The sequence below is a fragment of the Entelurus aequoreus genome, linkage group LG23, assembly GCF_033978785.1.
Source record: "Entelurus aequoreus isolate RoL-2023_Sb linkage group LG23, RoL_Eaeq_v1.1, whole genome shotgun sequence".
NCBI lineage: Eukaryota > Metazoa > Chordata > Actinopteri > Syngnathiformes > Syngnathidae > Entelurus > Entelurus aequoreus.
Genome location: NC_084753.1, coordinates 38,499,363 through 38,512,423, shown reverse-complemented (window position 1 = coordinate 38,512,423; position 13,061 = coordinate 38,499,363). Strand labels below are relative to the sequence as shown.

The 13,061-nt window shown below is 41.6% G+C and overlaps 3 protein-coding genes across 4 annotated transcripts in view; 1 reads left to right on the top strand and 2 right to left on the bottom strand.

The window, feature by feature from the left end:
* LOC133640869 (gastrula zinc finger protein xFG20-1-like) overlaps positions 1–13,061 on the top strand; it is a 177,378-nt gene that overhangs the window by 42,595 nt on the left and 121,722 nt on the right. The window lies entirely within an intron of this gene.
* Positions 1–13,061, bottom strand: part of LOC133641187 (oocyte zinc finger protein XlCOF8.4-like) — a 112,188-nt gene that overhangs the window by 35,516 nt on the left and 63,611 nt on the right. The window lies entirely within an intron of this gene.
* The window catches only part of LOC133640583 (gastrula zinc finger protein XlCGF57.1-like), a 39,846-nt gene continuing 28,751 nt past the window's right edge, over positions 1,967–13,061 (bottom strand). For both annotated transcript variants that reach the window (XM_062034078.1, XM_062034077.1), the window contains one exon: positions 1,967–4,576. In XM_062034078.1, the coding sequence (XP_061890062.1) occupies positions 2,688–4,526 (1,839 nt within the window). In that variant the 5' untranslated portion in view covers positions 4,527–4,576 and the 3' untranslated portion in view covers positions 1,967–2,687. The remainder of the gene's footprint in view (positions 4,577–13,061) is intronic.

Genomic DNA, 13,061 nt, shown 5'->3' with positions numbered 1-13,061 from the left:
GGTTTGGCTTCTCCGGGAGAGGAGTCCTCCATATTTGACCTGACCTCCTCCCAGGAACTGCAGTCCTGTGTAAATGACGCTCGCTGGTAATAAAGCAACTTTTGCTTCAGTAAAGCGTCTCCGACGTCTCTTTTGATCCAGCCGCACTGCCGTGTCGCCCTTCTGTCCGGACGACGATGACAAGACCAGAAATACACTTCAAAAGCTCCAGAGTTTTACCTCCAAAAATAGAGAGGTAAGACAAAGTCAGAGTCAGTTGCATGTATGAACCTTTCAAGTCATGGCTGCAAACTGCCAGTAAGAAGAAGTAATAGAGCTGGTTGCTTGTTTCTCTCGCGAGATCTGACAACATGTTTAAATAGAACAATTGACAGGTTGACAACATCCAAACAAACCAAGTCATCTCCAATACATCTCAACATTACACACATCCTCCAGGCTGAGTTAGTCTAGATGATGAAGTAAGTTGGAAACTACATGTAAGTCATATAAAGAAAACATTTAAAAAATTGACTGCGATAATAGAATAAAATACATACCCACAAATATTAACTACATTTATTGTACCCAACTTTAGTTGAAGCATACATTGTTTATTGCATAAAGGTCTGGGGACATACATATAAAACAATCACACAACAATATTCATATTACACAAGAGAGTAATAAAGACAATTAATAGAATGGATTATAGAGACCCAACAAATGATTCATAAAGTCACACATTTTAAAATTGTATAAAGGACAACTGTTTAAATGATGTATAAAGTAAATAATAATATGCTTACAGAAGTGGTCCAGAAGATGTTTCAGATGTGAACCAGTAAATATGAACTAAGAGGGAATTATGTGTACTCAAAAGCAAAGGTATGAACACATGTTAAACAAAAATGGATATCATATAAAGGAGTTAATGTATGGAATCATCTACAATTAGAAAATAAAATATGTAACAGTTCATTATTTCAAAAAACATATAAAACACTATTATGAATATGTATAAAAAAGAATTATGAATATCTACACAAACTTTTTATTGTATGTAACATTTTTTATGTACTGTTTATTCTCACCTTTTCAGTCAAATTGTTCTGTTCATTTTAAAGTACACAAATGTGTATATTAACTCGTGTACTTGACTGAAATAAAAGCACTAATCTGAAGTGTCTAATTCATGGGTGTGAAACTCTGGCCTGCGGGCCAAATCTGGCCCGCCGTGTAATTTCCTTTGGCCCTTGAGGCAATATCAAATTAACATTAGAGCTGGCCCGCCGGTATTATACAGCGGCGGTGCCGCTGTAACACCGCATTCACCGCTAATACTCATACTTGCCAACCCTCCCGATTTTCAGTGCCCCTCTCGAAAGTCTCCCGGAGCAACCATTCTCACGAATTTCTCCCGATTTCCACCCGGACAACAATATTGGGGGCGTGCCTTAAAGGCACTGCCTTTAGCGTCCTCTACAACCTGTCGTCACGTCTGCTTTTCCTCCATACAAACAGCGTGCAGTCGCCTGTCACATGATAAATGCGGCTTCTACACACACATAAGTGAATGCAAGCCATACTTGTTTAACAGCCATACAGGTCACACTGAGGGTGTCCGCATAAACAACTTTAACACTGTTACAAATATGCGCCACACTGTTGAAACCACACCAAACAAGAATGACAAACACATGTCGGGAGAACATCCGCACCGTAACACAACATAAACACAACAGAACAAATACCCAGAACCCCTTGCAGCACTGACTCTTCTGGGACGCTACAATATATACCCCCCGCTACCACTAAACCCCGCCCACCTGAGCCCCGATATTAATGAACTAGCATCCCAGAAAAGATGGCAGGTATCTGGCTTGGGCACATCAGATTAGATCAGTGTGTCGCAAACTGAGCAGTTTAAAGTCCTGAATGGTTGTTTTATTCATTGTTCTTTTATTTTCAAATGTATTAGCCTGCGGAAAAAGTTAATGTTGATATTTACCTCAGAAGGCTGCAAATAGAAAAGAGGCATTTCATATTTTATTAAAATTTTATTTAATATACCATTTAAGTTTTTTGAAAGTTGATTTTGCACTATTAAGTTATATAAGCGTTGTTTGTTCCATATTCAATGTTAAAGCAAATCAGTGTAGCAAACTGAGCAATAATTAACGTTTTATTCATGCACTTTCTCTTGCTACTTCAAGGCTTGAATGTTTGATTCATTCATTATTGTTATTTTATTTTCAAATTTATTATTAGCCTGTGGAAAAAGTTTATTTTGATATTTACCTCAGAAGGCTGCAAATAGAAAAGAGGCATTCAATTTTTATTTACATTTTATTTGATATGCCATTGATATTTTTGAATTAGTATTATTATTATTTGAAACTCCATTTTGCATGTCACTATAAAGTTATATAAGCCTTGCTTGTTCAATATTCAATGCAAAACTTGTTTGGGTCCCTATTAAAAGGTTAATTTGTTCAACCTTGGCCGCGGCTTTGTTCAGTTTTAAATTTTGGCCCACTCTGTATTTGAGTTTGACACCCCTGGTCTAATCTAAAAATGTTGGAATCATATTAACAAGATTGTGTTACACACACAACAATGATGTCACACATGTTATATGTGCTGATGTTGTTAGAAAGTCAAAGTTAACAAAGTTTTGACAGTTTATTTCAAATCCTGCATCTTCATTAGCTTCTGCTGTTCTCACCAGCACACTTGTGTTTCTTACACTGGTACTTATAAGAGAATCTTTCACCACACACACTGCAACTCAACACTTTCTCTCCTGTGTGTGTTCTCATGTGTGCTTTCAAAGATTTTAGGTGACATAAGCTTTTGTTGCAGCTTGAACAGGAGTATGGTTTTTTAACAGCGTGCGTTCTCATGTGTTCTTTTAAACCTTGATTTATTACAAAACTTTTGCCACATTCTGAGCAGGAAAAAGGTTTTTCTCCAGTGTGTCTTCTCATGTGTACTTTCAAAGGGTTTCTTTGTACAAAAGTTTTACCACATTCTGAGCAGGAAAAAGGTTTTTCTCCAGCGTGTGTTCTCATGTGTTCTTTTAAATACTGACTATTTACAAAACCTTCCCTGCAGATTGAACAAGAATTTTTTTTTTCTCCAGTGTGTATTCTCATGTGTACTTTTAAAGTGCTTCTTCGTCCAAAAGCTTTACCACATTCTGAGCAGGAAAAGGGTTTTTCTCCAGTGTGTATTTTCATGTGTGCTTTGAAATGGTCCATTCGAGTAAAATCTGTACCGCAGATTGAACATTGAAAAGGTTTTTCTCCAGTGTGTGTTCTCATGTGTGCTTTGAAATTGTATTTTTGAGTAAAATCTTTACCACAAATTGAACATGAAAAAGGTTTTTCTCCAGTATGTGTTTTTGTGTGTTGTATCAAATTTCCCTTCTGGTTGAATTCTTTACTACAAATTGAGCACTTGAATGGTTTTTCTCCAGTGTGTATTTTCATATGTTCTTTCAGACTTTGTTTTAGTCTAAAATCTCTACTGCATTCTGAGCAGGAAAAAGGTTTTTCTCCTGTGTGTATTCTCATGTGTATTTTCAAAAAGGACCTTTGAGTAAAATCTTTACCGCAGATTGAACATGAAAAAGGATTTTCTCCAGTGTGTGTTCTCATGTGTACTTTTAAATACTGATTTCTTTGAAAACTTTGACCACATTCTGAGCAGGAAAAAGGTTTGTCTCCAGTGTGTATTCTCATATGTTCTTTCAGCATTTGTTTTAGTCTAAAATCTCTACCACATTCTGAGCAGGAAAAAGGTTTTTCTTCGGTGTGTACATTTGTGTGTTTTTTCAGATTACGACGGTTATTAAAAGTTTTGTCACAGTGAGAACATGTGAAGTGTGTGTTGTCAGTGTGACATGTCTTATCATCTTTAGAGTGTTCATCATCAGTGTCAGGAGAGTGTGACGTTGTGTCCTCACTATCTGATAGTGGAGCTAAGAGCTTGTCTGCTTGTGATCCTCCACAGTGGTCTCCATCAGCTTCTGTTGTCATGTGTTGAGTTGAGCTGCTGCTTGGAGGCTCCGCCTCTCTCTTCTCCTCACTTTCACCTTTGACCTCATCACCTTCACTCTTCACAGGGACACCAGTCACTGGCATCTTGGTGACATCAACCTCCTCCAGTCCTTCAAGATGCTCTCCCTGCTGACTGATGCTGTGTTCCTCCTCTTCCTCTTTAATGTGAGGAGTCAGTGGGTCCTCCTCTTCATCCTTAATGTGAGGGGTCAGTGGATCCACCGCTTTCTCTTTAAAAAGGGGTGTCAGTGGGTCCTCTTCTTCCTCTTTAAAATGGGGTGTCAGTGGGTCCTCCTCTTCCTTTTTCAAATGGGGTGCCAGTGGGTCCTCCTCTTCCTCTTTAAAATGGGGTGTCAGTGGATCCACCTCTTCCTCCTTAATGTGAGGGCTCAGTGGATCCATCGATTCCTTTTTAAAATGGGGGATCAGTGCGTATTCCTCTTCCTTCTTAATATGGGAGGGCTGTGGCTCCTCCGTCCCCATTCTGAAGCTCCACTTCTGTTGCTCAGGGTGAAGATGTTCTTCACAGACGTCTGCAAGACAAACACACCATCTCTGCTCAGTCACACCATGCATTCAGTACTTTTACATGCACTTAGGAAAAACTAGTTATCGTATGAACTGTCTTGAAATCTCAGTGACGCACAAACACGCTGCTCTTTACAACATTATTCACAGGTAAATGAAAACAAACCAGGACGACAGGACTTTTTACTATGGATAGATGATATGGTTTAAAATTGATTTTGCGATTTATTATTTCGTATAGAATTACTAATAGAACCTTGTCAAAACAGGCCGCACAAGCTCCTAATTTAGTTGCTGAAATATGCAGTAAAATATGACATACTTTCCAGTAGTATTTTCTCAAAGAAAGTAACCCGATATTAACAGTAAATAAACAAGTACATTATTAATAATTGTTTCAACAAAATAATACAATTAGAAATGACACAATATGTTACTGCATATGTCAGCTGCCAAATTAGGAGATTTTGTAACCAGTTTTGAAATTCTTCTATAATCAATCATATGTGCAGCCCTTTGAGACACTTGTGATTCAGGGCTATATAAATAAACATTGATTGATTGATTGATTGATTGATTGATATACCAAATTATATATTGTGACATATATTTTATTAGGATATAGATTTGAGGTCATATTGCCCATACCAAACATTGGTTCACCGAGTCATTTTGTTTGGCCCACCAATTATATTTATTTTTTAATATTCTTCAGATGTGTGTGTATGTTTAAAATGTTTGTAAAAAATATTTTTTATTTATTTATTATTTATTATTTTTATTTTTATTATTTACTTATTTTATTTTTTTAAATTATTTTAAAAATCTTATTATTTATTTGTGTGTGGCGTCGCGCGGGTCTCGCTTCCTGTTGGGTGGGGTCCGTGCCCGTGGGTGCCAGGACTTGATCGCTGTCTCGCCGGCCTGTGTATGGATTTGTTGTTGTATATATATATATGAGTGTGTTTGTGTGTGTGTGCATGTGGATGGATGGATGTAGGTATTTATGTGTATGTATGTATATGTGTGTGCATGTATGAGTATAGGTATGTGTGTGTTTATAGATGTGTATGTGTATATGTGTGTTGTGCTCGCGCACAGGGTGCGTGTGATGCGTCAGTGCGTTAGATTTGTGGCAGAAGTGCTTGTAGTTAGTGCATGCTTCGTGCTGCCCCTGCTTGCTACTCTCTGCTTACAGCTATCGCCGCCAGCTAGCCCCTGGGTGGGTGAAAAGAGGAGCCGAGTGTGTAAGCCTCCTCCTGCTGGTACAAAGCCTCTCCACTACCAAGACTCCTGTGGTGCCTCCTCGTGGCCACACACGGTAAACTGCGTCTTTGCGGACACAGGCAAAACTGTAGGGGATCTCGGAGCAGCAGTGGGCCCCAGAGGCGAGGCGTGCAGGCCCACCAGTGTGTGGACACGCCCTGGCGTCCGCTAACCACTGCCCCATCTATGGGTTTAATAGATTCTCCGCGGGTCGCCACCTTGTCGTGGTGGAGAGCCTTGTGTGTTCCAATGAACCTAAGCGCGATGCCGTCGGGAGCCTCGGCTCCTGGTAGGTTCAACCATGGCGGTAAGGTCGAGGGGGAGGTTCCAGACGAAGCGTGATCCAAAAACCTCAACGGCGGAGCTGGCGGAGGATGACGCGTCGCCCCCGGCAGTGAAGGCAGATGAAGGTTAAGGGTGCCTCACTGCCTATTGGGTGCACCGTGTGTGTTTGGCTACGGGAGTAAACCCCTAACGACAAATCTGTTGTGAAGACCCGCATCAGGCAGCCATCAACAGACCGCTGTGCTGGCAGTCTTCTGCAACTCCTTTCTGCAGAAGGTCGTCATGAGCTCTTCATGCCACTGGAAGACGTAGGGGGGAGCCAAGGTAGTGAGGGTAGTGACTGCGCACCACTTCCTTCACTCTAATCTACTCCTCGTGCAGGCCTGCTCCAAACACCCCCGCCCCCTTTCCCACCCCATCCCCTCCCCTCCAAGTCCTGCGGCGATGGAGAAGGGTGGCAGATACAGGTCAGGATGTGGCTGGGAGTATCTAGCCCAACTCTGCACGCAGGCGGCGTGGGATAGACGGTCGCTGAGGTACGGGACGGAACAGCATGTCTCTTCGGCAGCTCCCCACGTGACTGAGCAGCCCCACCCTGCTCACCCTGAGATGGGAAGGGCCTAGAAAATGTGGCCTAAAAATGGTCTGTTCCTTCACTCCCGGGCAGCCTACCGCAGCTGCCGGGTCATCCCCCCATGCGGTCGAAAACACAAAAATAAAACCCGAATGACACTCACACTAGCGACTTGGAACGTTCGTACGCTTTTGGATGTGCGTGATGATTCATCTCGTCCCCGCAGAAGAACAGCGTTGGTGGCGCACAAACTGAAGAGGTATAACATCGACATTGCGGCCCTTAGCGAGACCCGCTTCCATGGGGAGGACTCCATAGCCAAGGTGGGAGAAGGATACACTTTTTTCTGGAAAGGGCTTCCTGAAGGCTCCCGCCGCCTCCATGGTATAGGCTTCGCTGTGCGGACCTCCCTACTTCAGAAGCTTCCCGAATCTCCAGTTGGCATTAGCGAAAGGTTGATGACCTGGAGGATTCCCCTCACCAATAACCGTTACTGCACCCTCATCAGCGCCTATGCCCCAACACTGATTGCCGGCCCCACAATGTAAGGAAGAGTTCTATGCCTCCCTGCACTCCGCCATCAGCAAAACACCACTCACTGACAAGCTCATCCTTCTAGGGGATTTTAACGCAAGAGTGGGCTTGGACAGTGTACTGTGGAGGGAAGTGATGGGTCGGCATGGTGTTGGTAAGGTCAACAACAATGGTCTCCGTCTTCTCACTCTATGTTCTGAGCATCAACTGGTTATCACAAACACCTTGTTCCAATTGAAGAACAAGTACAAAACATCCTGGCAACACCCTCGCTCTAAACACTGGCATCTCCTAGATTACATCATCACCCGCCACACGGACAGGAAGGAGGTGCGCATCACTAGGGCCATGCGTGGAGCTGACTGTTGGACTGACCACCGCCTGATCAGAACAAAGATTGACTTAGAAATACGTCCTCAACAGAGAAAAACACCACCTTCCAAGAGGCTCAACTGCGATGCACTGAAGTCCACGCACTCCGTCAACCAGCTCAGGAAAAAGGTAGCAGATCAGCTTTTCAAGATTCCTGAAGTACCACCAGATCTGGACACTGGACCTACCTGGAGCACCCTACGCACTGCCCTCCACCAGGCGGCTGTGGAGTCTATAGGGTACACCAGAAGGCGACATCAAGACTGGTTTGACAATAGTGCGCCAGGAATCTTTGACCTGCTTCAGGCAAAACACAAGGCCCTTGCAGCTCACCTATCAAACCCTCAATCCACCGTCCTGAAGGCTCAGTTCATCCGTCTCAGAAGTGAAACCCAGCGCACCCTCAGAGCCATGGAGAACGACTGGTGGACCCAGAAGGCCCGCGAAATACAACTTCACGCAGACACCAACAACTCTCATGCCTTCTACGACTCCATCAAGTCCATCTATGGCCCACAGAGGAAGAACATCACCCCAGTTAGATCAGCTGACGGCACCACTCTCTACAAGGACAAACAACAGATCCTGGACAGATGGGCTGAGCACTTCAGGGTACTGTTGAACACCACAAACCCTGTACAGACAGACATACTCTCTGACCTCCCATGCCTGCCCCCTGTAGACTCACTGGACTCCTCTCCCAGCTTCCCAGAAGTACTCAAGGCCATCAAGGGTCTAAAAAACAACAAGAGGCCAGGCCTTGACGAGATCCCGGGAGAAATCTTGAAGCACGGTGGATATCTCCTGCACCGCAGAATGCACCAGCTGATCACTGCCATCTGGTCGTCTGAAGTCATCCCGCAAGATTGCAAGGATGCTAACATCATAACGATCTATAAACGCAAAGGCGACAAAGCAGACTGCAACAACAGCAGAGGTATCTCCCTACTATCCGCAGCTGGGAAGGTGCTAGCAAGGATCATGTTACATCGTGTAGCAACTCATGTAACGGAAAACATCCTGCCCGAATCTCAATGCGGCTTTAGACGTGATCGGAGCACCGCAGACATGATCTTTGTTGCCAGACAGGTACAGGAAAAATGCAGAGAACATCGCAAAGACCTGTACATGGCATTCATTGACCTGTCCAAGGCCTTCGATACAGTAAACCGGGACTTGCTGTGGGAAGTACTTGGAAAACTAGGTGTACCAGCAAAGTTTTGCAACCTACTGCGACAGCTACATGATGGCATGCAGGCCTGTGTGAGCAACGGCGGCCAACAATCCCCATTTTTCAGTGTGAATGCGGGGGTCAAGCAAGGGTGTGTCCTTTCCCCAACCATATTCAACATGTTCATTTCCACTGTCACTCCTGTCCCATAAACACCTGGACCCCACAGATGGGATTCAGATACAATACCAGCTAGATGGTAACCTTTTTAACATTAGTCGCCTCCAAGCCACCACTAAACTCACCACCCAGCATATTCTGGAACTACAGTATGCAGATGACTGCGCTGTACTTGCACACTCACCAGAGTCTCTCCAGCGCGCACTGAATGTGGTAGCCTCCATCTACAGTGCCATTGGTCTTCAGATAACCACCAAGAAAACACAAATACTCGTGCAGGAGTTCACTCCCCAGCCAAACACGCCGATCTTCACCCTTGACGGGCACCCATTAGCCACCGTCCCCCATTTTACCTACCTCGGTAGCATCCTGTCGCCATCCTGCACCATTGACGATGACGTCCAGGCCCGTATTGGCCTGGCCTCTGCTGCCTTTGGAAGGCTACGGTTTTCTTGAACAGGAATCTAACCATCTCCACCAAGACAGCCGTGTATAAGGCAGTCTGCCTCTCCACGCTGCTCTATAGTTCTGAAACCTGGACACCCTACCAGAGGCACATCCAGAGTCTCGAGGCCTTCCACATCCGCTGCCTCCAAAGGATCCTAGGTCTAACCTGGGAAGACAGGGTGCCCTACACTGAAATTTATGACCGGACCAACACACCCAGCATCACAGCACTCCTTGGCCAAAAACACCTAAGATGGGTCGGACATGTAAATGATAATGATAAATGGGTTATACTTGTATAGCGCTTTTCTACCTTCAAGGTACTCAAAGCGCTTTGACACTATTTCCACATTTACCCATTCACACACACATTCACACACTGATGGCGGGAGCTGCCATGCAAGGCGCTAACCAGCAGCCATCAGAGGCAAAGGGTGAAGTGTCTTGCCCAAGGACACAACGGACATGACTAGGAAGGTAGAGGGTGGGAATTGAACCCCAGTAACCAGCAACACTCCGATTGCAGGCACAGCCACTCTATCAACTTCGCCACGCTGTGATCCGTATGCCAGCCCACCGTCTACCCCGTCAGATATTGAATGGCCAGGTTTCAGTCAGTCAAAGGTCTGCCGGGGGCCAGAAAAAACGGTACAAGGACCACATTAAAACTCTCCTGAAAAAGTGTGACATCAAACCACCAGCACTGGAGTCCCTGGCTGCTGAACGCCAGACCTGGAGCTCTACCTGCCACCAGGGAATCACTCATCTTCAGGAGAAGTTCACAGAGCGGAGAGCACAGCGGCGTGCACAAAGACACCAACGTGCCACAGCACCAGCGACCATCACTGCTGCCTTCCCCTGCCCCTCCTGTGACAAAGTCTGTGGATCACGCATAGGCCTGAGCAGCCACCTGGCTATGCACAGGCGAAAGGCACAACAATAACCAATCCAATACTTCGTTTGGAGCAACGTCATCATCGACATCGATGGACTGCCATAAGGGTAAATGTGTATATATGCATATGTGTGTATATGTATGTATATATATATATATATATATATATATATATATATATATATATATATATATATATATATATATATATATATATATATATATATATATATATATATATATTAAATAAGTCATATTTTTGGTTCATTTAATAGTTAAAACAAATTTACATTATTGCAATCAGTTGATAAAACATTGTCCTTTCCAATTATAAAAGCTTTTTACCAAAATCTACTACTCTGCTTGCATGTCAGCAGACTGGGGTAGATCCTGCTGAAATCTATGTATTGAATGAATAGAGGATGGTTTTGGATCAGGGAAAAAATCGTTTTTGAATCGAGAATCGTGTTCAATTGAAAAAAAAATAGATTTTCAATCAAATCGTGACCCCAAGAATCGATATTGAATCGAATCGTGGGACACCCAAAGATTCACAGCCCTAATATATATATATATATATATATATATATGTATATATATATATATATATATATATATATATATATATATATATATATATATATATATATATATATATATATATATATATATATATATATATATATATATATATATGTATATGTGTATATATATATATATGTATATGTGTGTATATATATATATATATATATATATATATATATATATATATATATATATATATATATGTGTATATGTATATATATATATATATATATATATATATATATATATATATATATATATATATATATACATACATACATACACATACATACATACATATATATATATATATACATACATACATACACAAACATACATATATGTATGTATGTATGTATGTATGTATGTATGTATGTATGTATGTATGTATGTATGTATATATATATATATATATATATATATATATATATATATATATATATATATATATATATATATATATATATATATATATATATATAAATATATATTAGGGATGTCTCGATACAACTTTTTCACTTCCGATACGATACCGATATTGTAGCCTTGAGTATTGGCCGATACCGATATCAATACGATATGATATAGGCACGAATCATACATATATGTATTCCTTATTTAGTTGTGTGGAATGTTGGAAAAGGCTTGATAAAGTGATGTTACTGTTACTGATGTTGTAGTGTTAATACAGAAAACAATAGTCAGCAAGAGTAGGTATAGGAAAAACTGACCCATTTATTATTAACCAATTGGTTACATAAACTTTAACCTTCAACATAAGAGTATTACCTCAACAAATCCAATAAAAACAAAATGTTATATTTAAAGTGCAAAATAACCACTAATACCAACATAATTATATAATTGAATAGAATAAATTAAAAATAAATTAGAAGACCCTGAAAAATAACCTAAATAAATCCAATTAAAAAAAAAAAAAACGTTTTAAAGTGCAAACAATTCAAGTTCACTTCAGTTATTTTTTTACTGTCAGCATATGTTGGAAACAACTGTGGGCAGGGACAAAAACAACACAATATTGTCCACTGTCCAACTGCTCTAAGTTAAGAGTTCCCAGCTCCAGTTTCACTGACTGACTGTGCCCAAAACAATGTAGTAATTACTCTTAGTCATCACTGAAGAATAGTGTAAACACAATAAACATATCACTGTAATAACAAGAGCATAAAACAAATAATAATCAGTCAGTGCTGACTACCCTTACTACTCCTCCTCCTCCTCCACTATCTGCAATCCGAGCATAATGTGGAGATTTTTTTTAAGAAGATAAGCATTTCGGCATGTTGTGCGGGAATACACTTTTTAACTTCTTCGTGCATCTGGGGTATAGTTTTGTCTACAATGTAGTGGCGGCTAGGAATAATGTAGCGAGGTTGGAGGTGCTCCATTAAGCGTTTAAAGCCGACATTACTCACCACCGACAGGGGCTGGTCATCAAGCACAATAAACTGGGCTATCTTTTCTGTTATGGCCATTGCCTTTTTGCTGTCCCGTGGTAGTTTGTCACGTCTTGCAAAGCTTTCGGCCAGCGTGGGTTGCTGAAGCGAGCCAGAGGTTTGTTGCTTCGCCTTGCTGCTCTCGCCAAAATCCTCATCTTCTTTTTTGTGGTGATTTTTCAAATGTGCGATGAGGTTGCTTGTATTGAACCTTCCCGGTTCTGTCCCTCCACGGGACACTTGCGCCTGACAAATGTTGCATTTAGCGGCAACGTCTTTGTCCGAGTTTACGTTAAAATACTTCCACACAGCCGACATCATGCTGCAAGCACACGCGTTGTCGTTGTTGTGATCACGTGGGCTGTGCATGCCGGCACCAACGTTAATTAAGGGGCATTGCTGCTACCTACTGTGTTGGAGTGTGATCAAACCAGAGTCACCTATTATAGACATGCTGCAGCGTAAAATGGACAGCTTATATCGGAGCGCTTATATCGGAGTTTTTAGATTCAGTCCGATAAAATCCGATATTCACTTTTTTGGCTAATATCGGACTGATTTCCGATATCAATACCGGATCGGGACATCCCTATTATATATATATATATATATATATATATATATATATATATATATATATATATATATATATATATATATATATATATATATATATATATATATATACACTACCGTTCAAAAGTTTGGGCTCACCCAAACAATT